The 19,919-nt window shown below is 46.6% G+C and overlaps 1 protein-coding gene across 2 annotated transcripts in view; it reads right to left on the minus strand.

Annotated features, from left to right (window-relative positions):
- Nucleotides 1-13,222, minus strand: part of ATXN7L1 (ataxin 7 like 1) — a 192,581-nt gene extending 179,359 nt beyond the window's left edge. For both annotated transcript variants that reach the window (XM_077472254.1, XM_077472253.1), the window contains exons 1-2: nt 12,942-13,222; nt 12,464-12,532 (exon numbers count right to left, since the gene is read on the minus strand). In XM_077472254.1, coding sequence (XP_077328380.1) covers nt 12,464-12,532; nt 12,942-13,185 — 313 coding nt within the window. In that variant the 5' untranslated portion in view covers nt 13,186-13,222. The remainder of the gene's footprint in view (nt 1-12,463; nt 12,533-12,941) is intronic.
- Between the last annotated feature and the right edge of the window lie 6,697 nt (nt 13,223-19,919).

The following is a 19,919-nucleotide window of genomic DNA, read 5'->3' on the forward strand; positions in this document are numbered from 1 at the left end:
ATGCTTTGTTCACATTTCATGTCTGAGGTTTACACCACTTTAAGGCAAATAGGCTATTCACTTTACAAGGGAATTTTCAATTAGCTTAGTGAGCCCATTTTTAACCATGGTTCCAAAGGTTGACAGTTTCTGGATCTGTAGCCGATGGACTTCCCGTCTGACGGTGCCTGCGCAGTTCCAGAGCCAACACCACTTGGCAAAGCCAGGAGCATGACACCAATTATCTTTTTAGCTGTCTATAGTAGAGCTGTACGATTCTGGCTAAAATGAGAATCACACTTTTTTCCTTAGAATAAAGATCACGATTTTCTCACGATTCTTGCGGCGTAACATGTTTCACATTATACAAAAAAAATTGGGCTTACTTTACCATTTATTTCTTTTTTAAATATTGCGCCAACCATCATTTTAATCTCTATTTATAATGTTTGGAGGTTCTAAATAATTTTCTAGCAACCAAATACAGATTTTAACTTGTAAGCAACAAGCGTCAGAAAAAGGTTTAGTCTTTAAAGCAGAGTTCCACTAGTTTTTCAGTTTATTAAAAGTCAGTAGCTACAAAAAGTGTAGCTGCCGACTTAACAGACACTCACCTGTCCCACGTTCCAACGATGCGACCGCCTGAAGCCTCGCTCCACTGTGCGGTGCCATCATTGCAAGTGTGGGCACCCAGCTGTGACAGCTTACGGTTTCACCACCGAGTGTGCACTGCACATGCGCAAGTCGCGCTGAGCTCTCCTAGTGGCCAGGCAACCTTTCTACTGGGACCTGTGATGTGTCCCAGAAGATTTCAGAAAGTGAGGGGCCGCCTAGGGGGAGAGGAGGTGGCAGCAAGGCAATGGAAGGAGGAAGTGGGACAGGAAGTACCTGTCAAAATCAGGTACCCACTCCCCCTCCCCCAAAAAATACATTTGTGGCATGTAAGGGGGCGAGGAGTGCTTAAAGCAGATGTTCCACATTTGGGTGGAACTCTGCTTTAAGTGGTTAAAACAGACCTTATTTACAGACCAAAGCTCATTCCTTTAAACTAAAAGAACCAAAGGATACTTTGTTTATAGTCATCTTCCAGCGAACAACGTTGATAAACATTTCCTAGCTTTTTTTTTTTTTTGACAGCTATGAGTGAGCAGAGAACGGCTCTGCACTTACCGTATATACTCGAGTATAAGCCGAGATTTTCAGCCTCTTTTTTGAGGCTGAAAGTGCCCCCCTCGGCTTATACTCGAGTCATCGCTGTCTGCCCGCTCGATCAGCGTGTCGAGCAGACAGACAGCGGCCATTCTACGATTCAAAAGCCGCGCCTCCGGCTCCGCCTTCGCCTGTGATAGGCGGAACACTGAATTTCCCAGCAGCCTGTGTTCCGCCTATCACGGACATCGTATCATCCTCGTACTACGGACGAGGATGATACGATGTCAGTGATAGGCGGAACACAGGCTGCTGGGAAATTCAGTGTTCCGCCTATCACAGGCGAAGGAGGAGGCGCAGCTTTTGAATTTTACAATGGCCGCCGAAGAGGGCACGGGACGGAGGCAAGGCAAGGCAAGGCACGGCACGGCACGGCACGGGACGGGACGGAGGCAAGGCAAGGCACGACGGCAAGGCACGGCACGGCACGGGACGGAACGGAGGCAAGGAGGCAAGGCACGGGACGGAGGCTCGGGACAAAGGTAGGCTGGACACACACACACACACACACACACACACAGATACACACACACACACAGGGATGGGTGGATGGATGGAGACACACACAGGGATGGGTGGATGGATGGAGACACACACAGGGATGGATGGATGGAGACACACACACACAGGGATGGATGGATGGATGGATGGAGACACACACACACAGGGATGGATGGATGGATGGACACACACACACACACACACAGGGATGGATGGACGGACACACAGGGATGGACGGACACACAGGGATGGACGGACACACACACAGGGATGGACGGACACACACACAGGGATGGACAGGCATGTCTCACCCTCGGCTTATACACGAGTCAATAAGTTTGCCAGTTTTTTTGGGGGTAAATTGGGGGCCTCGGCTTATATTCGGGTCGGCCTATACTCGAGTATATACGGTACATGAATAAATCATGGAAATGCTGGATTAAGATCGTGAGGGGGGTTGAATTGATATTGTGATTTTTTTTTTAAGGATTAATCATGCAGCTCTAGTCTGTAGTGGTATTCTGACCACCACTGTAAGGGGCATCCTTCCCACTCGCCACCAACCTAAGTGGCATGTTTCCCAATGACCCGAACTGAACTGGTTTTAGTAAGAGTTCCGAGACCTGAAAATTATTTTAGGGGTAAAACATTTCCAAAAAAACAGCCTATTTCCAATTGAGTCCCAACATTGTCGTTATGACATGGGCTTCCAATGGAGATTACAGTGGTTATTTCAACAATGCACGAACACAGTCCACTGCTGTCACCACAGAAACCCCACACTGAAAAAAAATGCCATGTAGCGACCACTAAGGAACGACTGCAGAAGTACACGAAGCAACAAAGGGTGAACCCCCCCCCCCCCCCCCCCGTTAGACTTACCAGTAACGGTATTTCCAGACACAATTTAAAAGACCCCCCCTCCCGACCCTCAGTTGTTTGAAGATCAAGTAAACCTCCACCAAAAGTGCACTCGGCAGAGGAATAACAGAAACGCACTAAAAACCCACCACCAGGTAAACAAAGGAGACCAGTGAATACAGAATACGGTGGGAATATAGACACTGTCCTGGAAGAGTCATGGAAATACCGTTACCGGTAGGTCTAACAGGGGTTTTCCCCCCTCATTTTCTAGGACAGATACTTGAGAGAATAAGCAAGATGCTATAGCTTAGGAAGGGACGACAGTCTGAAGTACATTCCTATAAAAGGTGAGGTCCTGGCTGGAGAGCATCTGCACTCTGTAATGCTTGATAAATGCATGAAAGGACGACCAGACAGAAGCTTTAAAAATATCTTCCCATGATGTTCCCACTCTTTCTGCCCATGATGTGGCCATGGATCTCTTTGAATGGGCTCTAATTCTGGAAGGAGGGGTGCGACCTGACGCTCTGTAAGCTTCACAAATAGCTTCCCTAATCCATCTGGAAATGGAACTTCTAGATGCTGTGGTCCCCTTTTTGGGGCTACTGAACAACACTAAGAGTATCTCCTAAACTCACTAGACTCTTCTAGATAAAGCAGAAGACAACTTTTCACATCCAAAAAACAAAATCTTTCCTCTTCTGCATTCTTGGGAGAGGAACAAAAACTGGACCTGTGAAAGCTGGAAGAAACTTTAGGTAAGTACAAAGGATCAGGCCTAATCACTACCCTGTCCTCTAAAATCCTCAGGAAAGAGACTATAGATCAGAAATCCTTCTCCCTGACGTTAGAGCCAAAAGAAAGGACATTTTTAAGGAAATCTATTTCAGAGAAGCCTCATGCAAAAGGAGCCCTAGTCAGAGCATTTAATACTAACGACAGATCCCAGGGAGGAATCTGTTTAACAGCCCTGGGTTTACGTCTAGATCTGGCCAAAAGGGAACCTCCTGATCGAAGGGTTCTCAGCTAGTCTTTTTTCTGTAAGCAAAGATAGGGCAGCAACCAGAACCCTAAGGGTGCTGACAAAGTCCTTTCTCCACTCCCCTCCGTAAAAAAGCTAATATATAGGGAGTAGAAAAGGAATCTATTCCGGTCTTTTGCCAGGAAACAAAAGTTTTCCAAACTTTCCCATAGATCTTTCTTGTGACTAACTTACGGATGTCCAGGATAGTCTTAATAACCCTCTCTAAACAACCTTTTAGCTTTAGGATGCGCCGCTTAGCCTTCAGGCCATCACATGGAAGGTCTGAGGGTTTGAATGGAGCACCAGCCCCTGGCAGAGAAGATCCCTCCGTTCCAGCAGGGGCCAGGGGGTTCTATTGAGAGCGCTCTCAGCAAGGAGAACCAACTCCTCCTGGGCCACCAAGGGGCAATCAAGATAACTTCTGCTTGGTCGTGAATAATCTTCCAAACTACTAGCGGTAAGAGGGGAAATGGAGGGAAGGCATAGGACAGAGAGTGAAATGCATCGGGAAGGAGAATGCATCTGTCCCTAAGGACTTTGTCTCTTTCCAGCGAGAAGAAAGCTAGTAGTTTTGAGACTGGATGCAAAAAGATTCACTGTGGGAAGACCCCACTTTAGCACGATCTCCTGGAACGTGTCTTGATTCAGTTCCCAACTGCTGGCACTGATGTTTACTCAGCTCATATAGTCCACCAGAACATTCGCTGTCCCACTGTGCACCGCCCTGACTGAAGAGACATTGTCCTCTACCCAGGACAGAATGCTGGGTTAACAATAGAAGAGTATCCGAGTGCCCCCTTGCTTGTTTAGGTACGCTACTGTCGTGGCATTGTCTGAAAAAAAATCAACCGGTCCTTTGAATTGACCCTTTCCCACTGTTAATAGTTCTCTGAAATTTGACAAGCGGCATGCCTCCTCTGGCAACCAGGCTCCCTGGGCCTGTCAGTCCCCTGAGTGAGCACCCCTGCCCCACAGACTGGCATCTGTAATCATTTTTATTCGGAAATTCTGTGCCCAGTCCTTCCTTGCAGAAGTTCCCGCTGCTCCCACCAGGACAGATTGAAAAAATCTCTTGGAACCCCCAGGATGGCTGCAATCATTAAGCCCAACAACTGCATGATTTGACGAAGGGTGGCCTTTGGGAGCAACTTGAAGCTCTACACCGAGAGAAGAATCTTTCAAATCTTTTCTTCCAGAAGAAAGATCTTTTGGGCAAGTGTCTATTAGGTAACTCAAAAAGGGCATGCTCTGGGTGGGAACCAAGTAAGACTTTTGCTGGTTGACCTTGCACCCCAATTTCTGAAAAGGTCTGCAAGATCAATTGTAGATCCTGAACAAGGGTCTCTTTCTCTCAGGCAAAGATCAGAAAATCATCTAAATATGGAAAGATCGATACCCTCTGTATTTGATAATAGGCCATAACTTCGGCCATGATTTTCATGATAATCCTTGGTGCTGCCAAAAGACCAAAAGGGCTTTGAACTGCCAATGACCATTCTCAATGAGAACTGCAAATCCGAGGAACTTTTGATGACTCCGCTAGATTGGTACATGAAGACAAGCATCCTGAAGATCCAGGGTTACCATGAAAACCCCTGGTAACAACAGATTCCTTACAGAATAAATGTTTTCAATCCGGAAACGTCTGTAGACTATGAATCTGTTCAGGACACTTAAATTGATGACCATCCAAAACCCGCCGGAGGCCTTCCTTACCGGAAAGATGTGAGAATAAAATCCCTGGAATTTTTGATCTTCCGGAAAGGGAGAAATAACCCCCTTTTTGTTTGGCTTTGTTAAAAGACCACTTTTTCTTCGCCTGTTGCCTATTGGCCTTAAAATTAACTTTGTTTTGGAAGCCAAAAAAAGGTCTCTTATACTGGGGCTTATTCCTTTGAGAAGATGGGAACCCCTTACTCTTCTCGGAGGAAAGAGCTAGGACTTCCTCTAAGGAAGAACCGAATAAGAGAATTCCCTCAGAGTATTCGCAGAGTTTATTCTTGGAGGTAAGATCATCTTCCAAGATTCTAGCTGAATTAATGAATGATGAAGTTCTGGCTACAGATTTTACAGAATCTGCCACTGCATCAGCCAACTGACTTGGCAAAAAGGGGAAGAGAATCCCTGATCTCCTCTATGGGGGTGTCGGAGGAAAGAAGGTCATCCAGACGTTGGACCCACACATCTAAATTCCTAGCCACATGGGTGGACTCTACAGCTGGCCCTAAATAAAAAGCAGCAACATCCCAGGCCTTACGCAATAATGAGTCGCCCTACCTATCCATCTGATCCTTAAGGACTCCAAAGTCCTCAAATGAAAGATCTGACTTTTTGGACACTTGTGACATAGGAACATCTAATCTAGGACATTTGAAGAAAACTTCCTCAAAATTGCACTGAAAGGGAAACCACCTTGTATGTCCTCTACACTGGAACAACCTTCTTTCAGGTTGTTTCCACTTAGAAAGAATCATGTCCTTGAGTGAATGATGCACAGGAAAAGATCTATACTTCCGTACAAGCTTCACAAAATAGTTTTTTACAACTATCAGAAAGCCTGGCTCTACGGTTCCCACATTTTTTCTTTACAGGTTTGTCAAACTAGAAAAAAACAGAAGTCAACCCATAAAAAAGGCTTGTACAGACCTCCCTGCTGCAGTAGTTCTTTATCCACAGACATGGGCTTGCCTTGGGGCAGTATTGGACCCGGATGCTACCACTGGCTCAACTCGAGCGATGCTCCATCCTCAATCCTGTCCCCAAGTTTCATAGAGGAGAACGAAGACCAACTGGAGAGACTCCTCTGACTGCCGCTGCACGACTAACCTAGCCTGCCCTGCGTCTGAAAGACTGTTTCCAAAGCAACGAGTCCCCTGCATTGTACCACGCTGAGATCCCTTAAGAAACAGGGTCCTGGAAGTGCGTCATATGACTTCAGGGTTCCGGCACCACCTTGCCACGTCACCGGAAGTCCTCCAACGCCATTTTGGTACACCCAGCGCGGGGAAGACACAAGGAAGAGGTCTCTCCACACAGCTAGACGCTGTACATGAAGGGAGTTGCTGCAGCTAAACCACCAGGGAGGCAAGTAACCCAAAACATACACGGGGCCCTTCTTGGTCTAAAAAGATATAGAAAAACACCCCAGACATGGCCACAACCAGTTCTAGATATCACCACAGAAAGGGGGGTCCACCAACCACAGTTACCAGATCTATGAAAAATAAACATTACGGTGTGCTCCTGGAGGGTCTGCAAACACAAGGGTCAGAGGAGAGGGAAGGGCCTTTTAATCTGAGTCTGATTTGAGTTTCCTGTAGAGGGCGGTGCCAACCATCTCTCAAGTAGCTGGGGGGGGGGGGGAATAATGTTTGTTTATGATACGCAGTGTTTTAGCAAATGAAGGCTGGTGTCAGACAGGCAATTTCGACGCTTGTGACAGATCACCAAGAGGCTACCTGTCTGGCCCTATGGAATCTCTTCCATCACTAGTGATTGAGATTCAGCAGCATTTGTGGCCAGCGAGGGAGTGATTCCAGAGACATAAGTGGAAGGTAGAGTCACCCATCTGACATCAGCCTAAAGCTGGCCATATACTCTTAGAATCTAACAAATTCTTTCATCCATGCTAAACAACACAGAACAGATTTGCCTGCTGGGCTATTAGAATACTGGAACAGTAGTCACATCTGATTGGATGCATTCGCTGTGCAGCCATCAAATTTCCAGCTCTTTAATTTTTCAATCAATAGATGGCTGGGAGGGGGCCGATAAGGCAACCAACTAAACACATTTCGACTGGTTCATCAGGAAGCAGCCAAAATGTGTGCAATGCAAGGCCAGCTTAAATGATATTAACTTAGGTAAGATAAGTTCACCTTCGGGAACATGTTACATATGCCACCCATTTTTAAGGTGGAACATGTACCTGCTCCTGCAACCGCTCGGCGATCCATTGCCTCCGTTAGACAGCAGTACAGAGAGAAGTTCCCTGTAGCAACTGTTACTTTTTGAAAAGAGCGCAGACATGCGGCGCTTCACCCACAGCAGTCATTCACAGTGTTCTGAATGAATGAATTACAAGTACCAAAATCCTTTGTGGCTATTGAGCGCTCTGGTAGTTTATTGATTCTGTCAGTGTGAAACTGCTTGCACGTATAATGTACAGGCGCTCACACCAACAGTCTGCAGGACTCCTGCATGGCAACAGCAATCTGCTGAGCATGGGTGCAATGCTTCCCATGCTCCTAAAAAAAAAAAAAAAAAAAAAAAAAAAGTAAAAGCACGTTTTTTTACCTGCAAAAAAATTGTTCCTTTATTTTTTAAACGGTGAACCTATTAAAAGGAAAAAAAAACGTATATATTCGTACACTTTAAAGCAGTACCAATGTGTGTAAAGACCACTATACATGTTATAATTGGACTGTGCAAAGACTGTACACCCAACTTTAGATTTAACAAAGCAATATGTAATATGAGGATGTACCTAAACTATGTAATCAATCTGTATCCAATATGGCAGGCCATTGTGCTAGATCACTTATTCGTTCAGTACTTAAAGGGGAACTTCACTCAAAAGGGAAAGTTCTGATTCCCCCCCCCCCCCATCATATTTAGAATATGTTTTTATTGGGGGGGGGGGGGGATACCTAGCTTTGATGCCTAGTCGATCAGAGTGGAAGTTCTCATCCCTCCCCACTTGCAACCTCTTGAGACGCATCACAGATCCCAGAAGGCTAGTACTACTTGGGCATGAGCAGTGGTGAACCGGCTGTGAAGCCGTAAGGAATCACAGCTAGCTTCCCAAAGTAAATAGGATACGTCAGGGACCTGAATACCGGAAAAAAGCCAGCACACGTGAGGACAGCGCTTGATTCCTGGACAGGTAAGTGTCCTTTTATTAAAGGTCAGCAGCTACAGTACCCCCAACAGATCATGTTTTCAGGATTAACTTCACCTTGGCCAGAGTGAAGTTAATGGGGCTGCACCCCAACAGCGAGCCAAACTGTACGCTTGTGGTTGTTAAGCTTTAAAAAAATTTTACAAAAAAAACACAGGGAGGCATTCAGAAAGTGGTAGCATGACCACCTGAATGCCTGTCAACTGTGCCTGCACTGCTCTCTAAAAAGCAATTTACCCCAGATGGCTCTTCAGAGAACATACATGTAAATGAGCCCTAGGACTTGTTCTCTGAAAAGTTATCTGCGGTGGATTGCTTTTCAAAGTGTGGCTAAGTAGTCAGTCAGGTTTTAAGGACACGATACTGCTTCATGAAAGAAAGATGGCTTTGTTCAGCCAAATGGCACTTTTCAATGGACTAAATGTACATCAACCACGAATGAAGCGTTTGGCTTGCTGCTGCAGTGCGGCCCCATTGACTTGAATAGGGGAGTTTGACAGGCGATGCCCCCTGTCAACTTGACAGGCCTTGTTTCATTTTCCACAGCCACAGTATGTGAACAGCCCCCACTAGCTTCAAAATCAAACATCAGTGCTCACTCCGGTGTTTTATATAGTTTCTAACATTGCTACTCTCCTTGAGTGGGCAAACTCCAAATCACTATAATAAAAAAGATGGTACAAACATCTAGTAAAAAAAAAAACCTGCAAGACAAAGGCATAATGAGCTAGTATGCATTGCATACTAGCTCATTATGAAATACCTACCTTAGATCGTAGCTGTTGCAACGGTCCCCGCACACCGCTGTGACCAGCGACATGTCTCCCAGAATTATTTACGGGTTTGCGGGCTCCGCCGCTGTGATTGGCCGGTGCCACGATTTAGTCACTTCCACGGGAGCTGCCGGTCATGGCATGGCTACTGAAGAAAAGGCATGAGTGGACCCTTTCTACAGTGTGCATGTGCCGATGACATCAGCATATGCAGATACAGCGAATATCTCCTAAACTGTGCAAGTTTAGGAGATTTTTCACAGTGCCTACAGGTAAGCCTTATTATAGGCTTACCTGTAGGTAAAAGTGGTATAATGGGGTGTACAACCACTTTAATACCATTATGTATTTATAAAAAAAAAAAAAAAAAAGCCTAAAATGTACTCACACACATGAGAAGATCCAAAGCATATATATCACAATTCCAGCATTGGGGATGTCAAGTCTCTGTAGTAAGACAGCTGACGCGTTTCATGAGGCATGCTCCCTTCCTCAGAGATTTTTAATTAATACATAATGATGTTAAAGGTAACGAACTAGGCGTTTGCATACTCCTGCTTTTCATTGTAGCCCGCTTTGGCTGTATAGCAGGCTTTAGTTAGGTGGCACAACTGCCTGTTTTTACCCCCACCCGGCCTGCCTGTGTGAAAAAGACCCAAGGCTACATTCACCCCGGCAATTTGGACTGGTGCGAATAGTAGCAGCAGGGAATCAGAAACTCCTGCTGCAGCTCTAACCGGATAGGTGCAGCTGAAGGCCCTGTTCACTATAATGACAGGTCAGCAGCATCGCAGCTATTCACAGCTCTCTGCGCCCAGCAGCGATCACCGCAAGTAATCGCCGGCTGAGAGAACAGTCACGAATAGCTGCGGGCGCCGTGACCTGTCATTATAGTGAATAGGGCCCGGTGACCACACCTACCTAATCTCCGATTCCCGTCGCTACTATTCATAGTTTCCCTATTGACTAATGTAGCCTTAGAGAAGTTCCCAATACAAGCCCTACCATTATAGTGAATGAGGATGGCGGTAGCTGTGGGTGCCACAACCTGCCATTATAGTGAATGCGGCCAGTGGCCACACCTACCTAATCTCCGATTCCTATCGCTACTATTCATAGCGACCCTAACGACCGATGCTTTACAGGCGCTATAGCTCTAAAAATAGCACCTGTAAAACGTCCCTCTTCTCACTCCAGTGTGAAATCCTGAGGGCATTCACACTGGAGTGGTGCGCTGGCAGGATGCTCAAAAAAGTCCTGCAAGTAGCATCTTTGAGGCACCGTAGGAGCGGTGTATACACTGCTCCTACAGCGACCCTGCCCATTGTAATCAATGGGCATCTGCACTTTTTATCCATTTTCTCCCGTTACCAGGGGTTAAAAGCACCCCGCTAGCGGCCGAAAAGCTCCACAAAGACAACGGTTAAGCGCCTCTTAAAATATCGATACTTCGCCGCCGATGCCCGTCCCGGTGTGAATGTGCCCTTAGAGACGTTCCAAATACACGGCCCGTCATTATAGTGAGTGAGGCCGGCAGTAGCTGCGGACACCGCTACCTGTCATATTGATTGGGGCCGGTGGCCACACCTACCTCATCTCTGATTCCTGTCGCTACTATTCATAGAGGCCCTAATGACCGGTGTAAATGTAGTCTTAGAGAAGTTCCCAATACATGGCCTGTCATTATAGCGAATGAGGCCGGCGGTAGCTGTGGGCACCGCGACCTGTCATTATAGTGAACGAGGACTGCGGTAGTTGCAGGCACTGTGACCTGCCATTACAGCGAACGAGGCCGGCGGTAGCTGTAAGCGCCGTGACCTGTCATTACAACGAATGAAGCCGGTGGTAGCTGAGGGCACCGTAACCTATTATAGCGAATGAGGCCAGCAATAGCTGAGGGCGCCGTGACCTGTTATTATAGTGAATGAGGCCAAGGTAGCTGCGGGCGCCGTGACCTGTCATTATAGCAAACGAGGCCGGTGGTAGCTGAGGGCGCCGTGACCTCACATTATAGTGAATGAGGGCGTGGGTAGCTGAGGGCGCTGTGACCTGTCATTATAGTGAACGAAGCTGGTGGTAGCTGAGGGCGCCCTGACCTGTCATTATATAGAACGAGGCTGGGGGCAGCTACAGGCGCCATGACCTGTCATTATAGCGAATGAGGCCGGGGGTAGATGAGGGTGCCATGACCTGTCATTATAGCTAGCGAATGAGGCCGGGGGTAGCTGAGGGCACCATGACCTGTCATTATAGTGAACGAGGCCGGGGGTAGCTGAGGGAGCCACGACCTGTCATTATAGTGAACGAGGCCGGGGGGGTAGCTGAGGGCGCCACGACCTGTCATTATAGTGAACGAGGCCGGGGGGTAGCTGAGGGCGCCACGACCTGTCATTATAGTGAACGAGGCCGGGGGTAGCTGAGGGCGCCACGACCTGTCATTATAGTGAACGAGGCCGGGGGTAGCTGAGGGCGCCACGACCTGTCATTATACCGAATGAGGCCGGTGGTACCTGAGGGCACCCTGACCTGTCATTATAGCGAACGAGGCCGGTGGTAGCTGAGGGCACCCTGACCTGTCATTATAGCGAACGAGGCCGGTGGTAGCTGAGGGCACCCTGACCTGTCATTATAGCGAACGAGGCCGGTGGTAGCTGAGGGCACCCTGACCTGTCATTATAGCGAACGAGGCCGGTGGTAGCTGAGGGCACCCTGACCTGTCATTATAGCGAACGAGGCCGGTGGTAGCTGAGGGCACCCTGACCTGTCATTATAGCGAACGAGGCCGGTGGTAGCTGAGGGCACCCTGACCTGTCATTATAGCGAACGAGGCCGGGAGTAGCTGTGGGCACCATGACCTGTCGCTATAGCCAACGAGGCCGGGGGCCGCACCTACCAAATCTCCGATTCCTTTTGCTACTATTCATAGCGGCCCTTATGGCAGGTGTGAATGTAGCCTTAGAGAACGTCCCAATACACGGGCCTGTTGAAGACACTTGCGTATGGTTGGGAAGCGCCGCACTATTGATGTAAAGGAGACGATACAATCAAATTGGAACGTTTACGTTGCGCTTCATTCTACAAGCACTCAGGTAGCTCACGCACTTTCTCCGCAACATCCACACAAGCGCCCCTGACAGCGGCGTCATACAGCCGCCCAGACCAACAATGTGACGGAAGGCCGTAGACGGTATACACATTCGGTATCGCACTTACCCTCTTTATTTAGCCTCATAACCTCCCTGCTTTTTCCACCCTCTTTTCCAGTCTCTTCTACATCTATATCTGTGGAGGAAAAGAGAAGCCAAAGTCATGATGTACATCTGAGGAAATGTAAACAGTAATGTGTGTCATGTCCCCCCCCCCCCCCCCCCCCAGGGGCTGAGATGAGGGGTGCCCATCTGAGTGTAGGGATTGTATAGGGAGCCCTGGAAGGTCCAGTGTATGGAATAGACAGGCAGCAGTAAAGGATGGGCCTCTTCTCTATAGACACACTCAGTAGACTGCCAGGCTCCCTGTGTCTATGGAGGAACCTTCCCAGTGGAAGGACTAGGACTGAGGACAGCAGGGAGCAGCCTCTCACTTTTATTTCCTCCAAATAGCTATCTAGATGTGTCTATAGAAAGCCAGGCTGCTGGGGGCTGATGGATCGGCTACACAGCGGATGGCCAGGCGGATGGGGCCGTGTTCTTACTGTCGGAGCAGTGGATTTTAGCGGCGTCGATCCAGATGGACCACGGTTTGCCCAGAAAAGCCTCCGGACTGGGCACTTTGCGATCCAGTGTCGCCATTGCTCTTCCTTCTTGTTGCTTTTCCTTTCCTTCGGAAGCGGAGCGACACGGGATTCGAGGCTCTGTGACGTCATCTTCGGAACGTTCCGACATTGAGCTGAGTGAAGGGGAGGGGGAAGCCGAGCGACTGTGTCTCTGATCCTCCATGCTCGTGGTTGGCAAGCCCGCTCTGCGCGCTGTGCCGCCGGTAGGCCGGAGAGGGCGCCAGAGAGAGCGGCTTGCCTTCAGGAGAGCGGAGTACGCCGCTCTGGTCGGGCTGGTGACATGACAGTTGACACTCTCTGACTGGAATAACCTGAAGACCTGACAGTTGTCATGAGGGAAGAGCGCAGTTTAGGGCCCCTTCCTACAAATATGAAATGCTTTTTCTAGTCGTTTTTGCATACCACCTTTTAGGGCTCGTTTACACTTGCTTCGGCTTCAACATACATTAACGGTTAGTTTACACTTGCTTCGGCTTCAACACACATTAACAGCTAGTTTACACGTGCTTCAAAACAAGGCTTTGTTGAAGCTATCTGAACACTAGTCACAAAATAAAATGGTTAGCTTACAGTCCTGCTTCGGCTTCACGTCAAAAATTATACCTCATGCAGCTTTAGTGGTGCTTCAAAGCCTCCATAGAAGTCTATGGCAAAGCTCGCTTGAAGCCTCACCAAAGGCTAATCGAAGCCTCGCTGAAGCACCAAGAAAATGCAAGGTGTAAATAGGACTGTAAGCTAACCATTTTATTTAGTGACACAAGCTTTGACTGGTGTTCAGAGAGCATTAACAAAGTGTGTACGAAGCCTTGTTTTGAAGCAAGTGAAAAACTAGGGTTGCCACCTCACCCCTTTAAACCCGAACACATATTAATTACACAGGTTCTGAGGCTAATTTAATGCAGATAAGGCACCAAGTGAGTTTAAAGAGGGAGTTCACCTAAAAGATATTATTAAAAGCCAGCAGCTACAAATACTGCAAATAATTAATAAATGGACACTTACCTGTCCCAGGGTACAGCGATGTCGGCAGTCGAAGCCGAGCAATCGTTCGGCTCTTGGCTGCTGCCACCGCCATTCTCATTGAGGGAATCAGGAAGTGAAGCATTGCGGCTTCACTTCCCGATTCCCTAGTGCACATGCGTGAGTCGCACTGCACGTATCAAGTGGTCCCCGCTATCTCTTGGGACCTCTGTGTTTCTCAGGAGACAGCGGGGGGCTTCAGGAAGGGGTGCGACTCCCACGGGATATTATTCCTGGAAGTGGGTGCAGATACCTGTATTATACAGGTATTTGCAACCCCCTCCCCCCTTAAAGGTGCCAATTGTGGCACCGGAGGGGGGGAATCAAATGAGCGGAAGTTACACTTTTCGATGGAGCTTAAGTGGGCTTTGATGAAGCTTCGGGGGGGGCTTCAATGAGGCGTTGTTGGAGCTTTGATGGGGCTTCGATGAGGTTTCAGTAGGGCTTCAAGCAAGTTTTGCCATAGACTTCTATAGAGTCTTTGAAGAAGCTTTGAAGCACCACTGAAGCTACATGACGTATAAGTTTTGAAGCAAAGCAAAAGCAGGTGTAAACAGGAGCTGTGCCTGGCATTCAGAGAGCTTTAACAAAGCCTGTTGGAAGTCTTGTTGAAGCGGCAGCAGGTGTAAATGAGCCCTAATGGCTAGTTTACACTTGCTTCAAAGCAAGGCTTCGGACAGGCTTTGTTAAAGCTCTCTGAATGCTAGTCAAAGCCCATGTCACTAAATAAAATGGTTAGCTTTCAGTTCTGTTTACACCTGCTTTTGCTTTGCTTCAAAAATACCCCATGTAGCTTCAAAGCCTCCATAGAAGTCTACGGCAAAGCTTGCTTGAAACCCTGCCAAAGCCTCTTCGAAGCCCCACCAAAGCTTCATCAAAGCTTCTTCTATCTAAGTACCAAGCAAAAGCAAGGTGTAAACAGGACTGTAAGCGAACCATTTTATTTAGTGACAGGAGCTTTGACTGGTGTTCAGAGAGCTTTAAACAACAAAGCGTGTCCAAAGCCTTGTTTTGAAGCAAGTGTAAACTAGCCCTAACTGACAATTGCGTGGTTATGCGACGCTGTACCCAAATAAAATATATGTCCTTTCTTTCCCACAAACTTTCTTTTGGTGGTATTTGATCACCACTGCGGTTTTTTATTTTTTGAGCTATAAACCACAAAAGACCTCCAATTTTGAAAATAAAAACAATAGAATTTTTTACTTTCTGCTATAAAACAACCGGTCCCATTACTTAGTGGCAAATAGAAGGAGAAGAAATGGAAACAGTCACTGATTTTATCTTCATAGGCTCCAAGATCATGGCAGACGGTGACTGTAGCCATTAAATTAAGCCCTGGTTTACATTGACACTACTTTGAAATCGTGCTACTTCACTTGAAGTTTGCGCGATTTCAAAGTAGCAAGGTCAGCGCGATTTCAGCTGCTGCTTTATGTACAGATGTCTATTGAAGGCGCACCTGAAATTGGCAAAAGAGTGCAGGTACTACTTTTGCAAATTGGTGCGGCGTGGCCAAATCGGTGGAATCGGTGAAATCGGTGAAAGTATGGATTTTGGGGGGCCCCGCACGCCTTTTTTTTAAATTTTGGCATGGAAAAAAAATAGCGTGGGGTCCCCCACAAAATCCATACCAGACCCAAAGGGTCTGGTATGGATTTTGTGGGGGACCCCGCTCTATATCCATACCAGGCCCTTCGGGTCTGGTATGGATTTTGTGGGGGACCTAATGTTGTTTTTTTTTTGCCGTGGACTTCCCCGAAGGGCTTGGTATGGACTGGGGGGAGGAACCCAAGCCGATTTTTTCATTGATTTTTATCTATATTGCCAGGAGCCGGCAATTCATTACAGCTGCAAGCAATTTTAAATGCCATTTTTTCTTTTGGAAATGTAATTTTGCTGTGGCACCGTAAAACGTATGATAAATGTGCTCCATTTTACAGGCAGACTAAGGGGACCCCCCCCCAGGCATGATATTTAAAGGAATATTTAATTTTTATTGTTTCACTTTAAGCATTTTTAAAATCGCTGCTCCTAAAAAAAAACGGCCATTTTAAAAAAGATTGATACATGTCGCATGGGGCAGTACCTGGGTCCCCAAACACTTTTTATGGCAATAACTTGCATATAAGCCTTCAAAATTAACGCTTTTGATTTTTCATATTTGTGTCCCATAGACTTTAACGGCGTTCGCACAAATTCTTTGTCTGTTCGCAGGTACTGGTGCGAACCGAACCGGGGGGTGTTCGGCTCATTCCTACTCATCACATGCAGCCTTATCAGTGCCCATCAAATGCAGCCTCACCAGTGCCCATCAATGCAGCCTCACCAGGGCCCATGAAATGCAGCTTATCAATGCTCATTAAATGCAGCCACATCAGTGCCCATCTATGTAACCTCATCAGTGCCCATCAAATTCAGCCTCACCAGTGCCCATCAAATGCAGCCTTATCAGTGCCCATCAAATGCAGCCTGACCAGTTGTCGTTCAAAAATACAATACAAATACACTATAACATATTACATCACTTCCAAATTGTTATTTTGTTGTACGAGAATTTTTCGTAACTTTGGTAAGCTCTTAAATTTTCATATGAGATCAGCATGCGAAAAAAACAGACAATTATTCGTATGATAATCTCATCTCATTGTGTGTACCAGGCGTCTGTACCTCTAAAACCCCACACCACTGTGCTGGAACTGTGTCCAATGTATGTGGTTGTGGTTGTAGTGCAGCTCCACTCAGTATAATGGGTTGTGTTTGGTAGGTGGTACCTACCTCTGAATGTAATGGGGAAATAATTGCAGTCACAGCATATGTATACCCCCTTCTGCTGCCCTTGCAGCTTTAAATAGGCATAAATGCTCCCCACCACCTGCCAAACACCCTCCTAATAGTGATCTGCTATGGTTTACACTTCAGAGGGCGTAGCTCATGTAAACAAGCCCCTAGACTGATCATACACTATACAATCTGATTGTATAATCTCCTTTAGATTATATTACCACAAGAGCCAGTCTGATGTGATACAAACTAGTTAGTGTTCCAAGCTTCGTAAAGGCCTCATTCACATAGGGCCACTACATCCGTGCCCCGTGCAGGGCCATGTTTTACCGGCACTGGGAAGCCACTGGTGTTGTGTGCATCCCTGTGGCGGCAGTCCCTTTCATGTCAATTGGAACACAGCGGCTGCACCGACACAATATGTCCTAATTTGACATTTTTGTGGATGCATGTGACCTAAACTCACCCTGGGTGCGTTTGGGGCCATGCGCCCGCATAGATCATATTGGCAGCAGCGCCTTTGTCCATGCATTCGCTATGTCCCAATAGACATGAATAGGACTGCCAGTGTAGGGATGAAAGCACCAGTGTAAAAATTTTTTTTTAAAGTGCCTCCGTTTCCCATGCTCGTGTGGAAAGGCGAATGTGTGGGTTGGTGACGCACGCAAACAGTGATCATCCCACACATGTGAGGTATCACTGCGAACATCAGATGATGGGCATTAATTCTAGCACTAAACATCCTCTGTAAATCTAAAGTGGTAACCTGTAAAGGCTTTTAAAGCGTTGCCTATAGCTAGTAAAATTGACTTTGTTTGTTGCCGTTGCATTGATTATGCACAATTTTAAAGTGTGACATGTTTGGTATCTATTTACTCGGTGTAACGTCATCTTTTATGTTTTACAAAAAAAATTGGGCTATGTGTTTTTTTTTTTTTGCAATAGAATTAACAAATATATATTATTTGTTACATATGAACAAAAAGTGCCAGAAAAAGTCTGGTTGTTCCCCATAAAAATCCATCCTTATCTGAGCATGCAGCCTGACAGACCAGGATAAGGGGGACAGGACCAGGATGCCCCTTAAAACATACCAGGCGACATACCCTCAAAATTTGGGGGGGGGGGGTACCTTGCCAGGGAGAGGCAATGAGGCTGGCTCTGCTAGTGACTTGGAAGAAAGTAACATATTGCATTGACTGTCCAGTTTCTTTTTTTACCAAACAAAACACATATCAGGGATTTACTTGACAGAGTAGCTTTTTTTGGCTGTGACAGGAGAGTTTGAGAGGCTTTTTTTTCATCTCAGCTAGTACTCAGCATAGCCTTGGAGGACATACCCAACCCGCTATAGTAAAGATGGAGGCTGGCCTGTAATGTGGCCTTCAGTTACTGGGCTCTGCTTTGGCCACTTTACAAGTGCCTAATATACTAGATTTGGAAAATTGGTAGGAGGACTTCTGTCGAGAGCGTCTGAGTTCAGGGGAATAGTCTCTTTATGTAGAGGTGTTTCAAGACGACCTCTGTCGCAAGTGGGGAACCCTGGACGTGGATCTCCTAGCTTCTAGACTCTTCAAAATTAAGCAAGTTTGTCTCCAGGTCCCGGGCCTTCTGCCCATGGCTGTGGATGCGGTGGGATCACTTTGAAATCTGATTTAATTCTTTCTCCTCTGAAACTCCTTCCTCATCTGCTTCATGAGTTCGAGATGCATTCTGGTGATACTGATTGCACTGAATTGGCCTAGGAGGATGTGGTACTTGGACTTTATCTGACAGATACTCTGTGGACTCTACTAGATCACCTGGATCTTCTGTCCCTGGGACAAGTTTGCCAATCTACTTCACTGTCACTGGCTTTAATCGCATGACTGATGAAACCCAGGTCCTGAGGAATAAGGGTCTATCCAATTCCATTATTCCTATGCTCCTAAAATCTAGGAAATCTACCTCTCGCAAGTTTTTTTTTATTACACTTGAAAGGCAAACTTTGCATGGTGTGAAGCTAACGAATTCCATCGCAGGAGATACTCTGTGGGACTCAGCTTTTCTGCAATCTGTTGTGGGTCATCATTTAACTTTGAGTATTCTCAAGAGTCAGATCTTAACTCTAGCCTTCTCTTTCAAACACCCTCATTCCCTAGGGAAAGCCTTTGTACAAGGTCTTATAAACTTCAAATGCACCGTGCTTCACTGATGCCTGACAACTCTGAAAACCTGTGCAGGTTCTGCATATATCTCAAAGGACAAAATATGCATGCAAAAAATAAAAGAAACAGAGTACATCACATGCAGAAAAACGACTTTAATAAAATGTAATAAATAAGTACACTATCACCAAGAAAATCTTCCAAAAGAATACCAGATCGCACAATGGCCAGCAGCAGGAGGGGAGCAAGCCAGGTGAAAAGTTTTGCTTTTTTTTACTGGGAGAGATGGTGCAAAAAAAGAGCACTGTGATTGTAATCTTGGCAACAATTATCTCCACTACACTGATATGTTTTTGAGACATGTCCCTTTATCAGAGAAGTAATTGCTTACATTTTGTGCACCACCTTGGGACCATGTTGTAGTGAACTTCATTTAGGTCAGGGGTGTTCAAACTTTTTTCAAAGAGGGCCAGATTTGATGAAGTGAGCATGCGCGAGGGCCGACCATTTTGCCTGACATTCTTTGAACCGTTGAAATTCTGTCTAAGTGTGTTCGTTCGAGCACTAATACACTGCCCAACAAGAATTCTCTTGTCTTTGTGGCTGTGTGTGGTGAAGAGATGAGCTTGGGCGTATTATTTGGATATACCGTATTAATTGGCGTATAACACACACCTTCATTTTAAAAGGGAAGTTTCAGGAAAAAAATAATAATTTTAAATAAAGAACTGTGAAGCAAAATAATGGTCAGTGCCCATCAATGCAGCCTAATCAGTGACCATCTGCAGACCCACCATTGCCATGAATGTAGCCTCACTATAGCCAGGAACGCAGCACCACAGCCAGGAACGCGCTCACTATAGCCAGGAATGCACTCACCATAGCCAGGAATGCCCCCACCATTGCCAGGAATGCACCACCATTGCCAGGAATGCCCCCACCATAG

Source organism: Lithobates pipiens, unplaced genomic scaffold (genome assembly GCF_037356315.1).
Source record: "Lithobates pipiens isolate NorthernLeopardFrog02 unplaced genomic scaffold, aLitPip1_a1.2 Scaffold_8, whole genome shotgun sequence".
Lineage (NCBI taxonomy): Eukaryota > Metazoa > Chordata > Amphibia > Anura > Ranidae > Lithobates > Lithobates pipiens.